Source organism: Orycteropus afer, unplaced genomic scaffold (genome assembly GCF_000298275.1).
Source record: "Orycteropus afer afer isolate SDZICR_OR568_19922 unplaced genomic scaffold, OryAfe1.0 scaffold00293, whole genome shotgun sequence".
Taxonomy (NCBI): Eukaryota; Metazoa; Chordata; class Mammalia; order Tubulidentata; family Orycteropodidae; genus Orycteropus; species Orycteropus afer.
In genome coordinates this window covers 2,891,270-2,892,668 of record NW_006921880.1, presented here as the reverse complement: position 1 = coordinate 2,892,668, position 1,399 = coordinate 2,891,270, and the positions used below count along the sequence as shown (strand labels likewise).

Sequence of the window (1,399 nt, the reverse complement as noted above, 5' to 3'; positions counted from 1 at the left end):
TAGTGGTCTCTTGACCTGCCCACATTTTTCATTAACTCCAAATCCAGTTTAGTTGCATTTGTTGCACAGAATTATTTTTAGCTGAAGTTTCTTTTTCCTTTCCACTTCCACATTTCCCGAATTCATGAAGTCCTAGCCTGCGGCGGAGACTCTGGGAGTCTGGGTATCAGCTTTTACTCAGCCTTCAGTAAATAATCCGTCAGAGATCCACCCATTTGCTTTTCCCCCTTCCCTCTTCTGTGGGAGAAACCCTCCCCTGCCTTCTCTCCCTGGGCGGCGCGACGCGGATCTGAAGCGCCAGGATCTTAACTTCGTTCGCTGAAACTTGCTTTCTGCCAAGTAAGAGCCATGCTTCGAGTGATTGTAGAATCTGCCAGTAATGTCCCCAAAACGAAATTTGGGAAACCGGATCCTATTGTTTCTGTTATTTTTAAGGGTAAGGAAAAGTTTTCTTTTATTTCTGAAACCCTGTTTGGGGATGTTACAGTTTTGGGGTCATGTTCTTTAAAAGTTTGCATTTGGGCTGCTGAAAAAGCAGTCTTTTGCTTGAGTTGGGTTACTCGTACAGGTGAGGGGAGAGGACGTGTTTCTGTGGAGTGCATTGTACTTCCCCCAGGACTTTGAGATTCTTTGAATGAGATTCTGGTATTTTAGCTTCAAGAATGTGATTTCAGAAAGTCCTTGGGGGGAACAAAACGTATTTGCTAATCCCCAGACTAAAGGTATTGAAAAGGTCTGTGTTAGTTCAAAGTAAGAGTTTGGGCAGTTTTAGATGCATTTTGTATTTTTCTGCCTGAGATAAATGGGTAAAGGAGGAAAAAGGGCAATGCAACAATGGTCAAAGGCACCCTTGCTCCATGAAACAACGCCCTGTTACTTTTATTGTCACTGGCTTCTGAGACTGGGAAGTGGTGTGAAGTTATTACTTTGGATTAGGTTGTTTCAAGTCATTTTGTGCATCTTTGTAGTTCTTCATTCCTAGGAAGTTGGGGTGTTTATTGTAAGCTTTGTAGCTTTTAAATTGCTCACAGAGGAAAGAACTCTGAATGACAAGTCTGCAGTTTGGGAATTTCGTTTTGGTCTCGCTGAATGACCTTGGGGAAATGACTTTGTTTCTCTGGATTTCAATGTTCTCATCTGTAAAATGGGTGTGGAGGGTTTAGACTAGATCATCTCTAAGTGGCTCTTTCTAATTACAAAGGTAATTTTTCTATGACATTTAAGTACAAATGCAGCCCAGAGGGACAGGAGTGGTTGCCGTGAGCGATGGCACGTTCCCAAACATGGAAAGTGATTTCAGTGTGGCTGGAGTGGTGTGTCTGAATCTGGGTTTGGGGGCTTTATCATCTTCTGTTTGTCCGTGGTCATTGGTTAGATTGCCAGCTCCCACCTTGACGGG

The 1,399-nt window shown here is 43.2% G+C and overlaps 1 protein-coding gene across 1 annotated transcript in view; it reads left to right on the top strand.

The window, feature by feature from the left end:
- The first annotated feature begins 348 nt into the window (after positions 1 to 348).
- Positions 349 to 1,399, top strand: part of MYOF (myoferlin) — a 179,860-nt gene continuing 178,809 nt past the window's right edge. Inside the window, 1 exon segment of the mRNA XM_042782367.1 lies at positions 349 to 436. Within this exon segment, the coding sequence (XP_042638301.1) occupies positions 349 to 436 (88 nt within the window).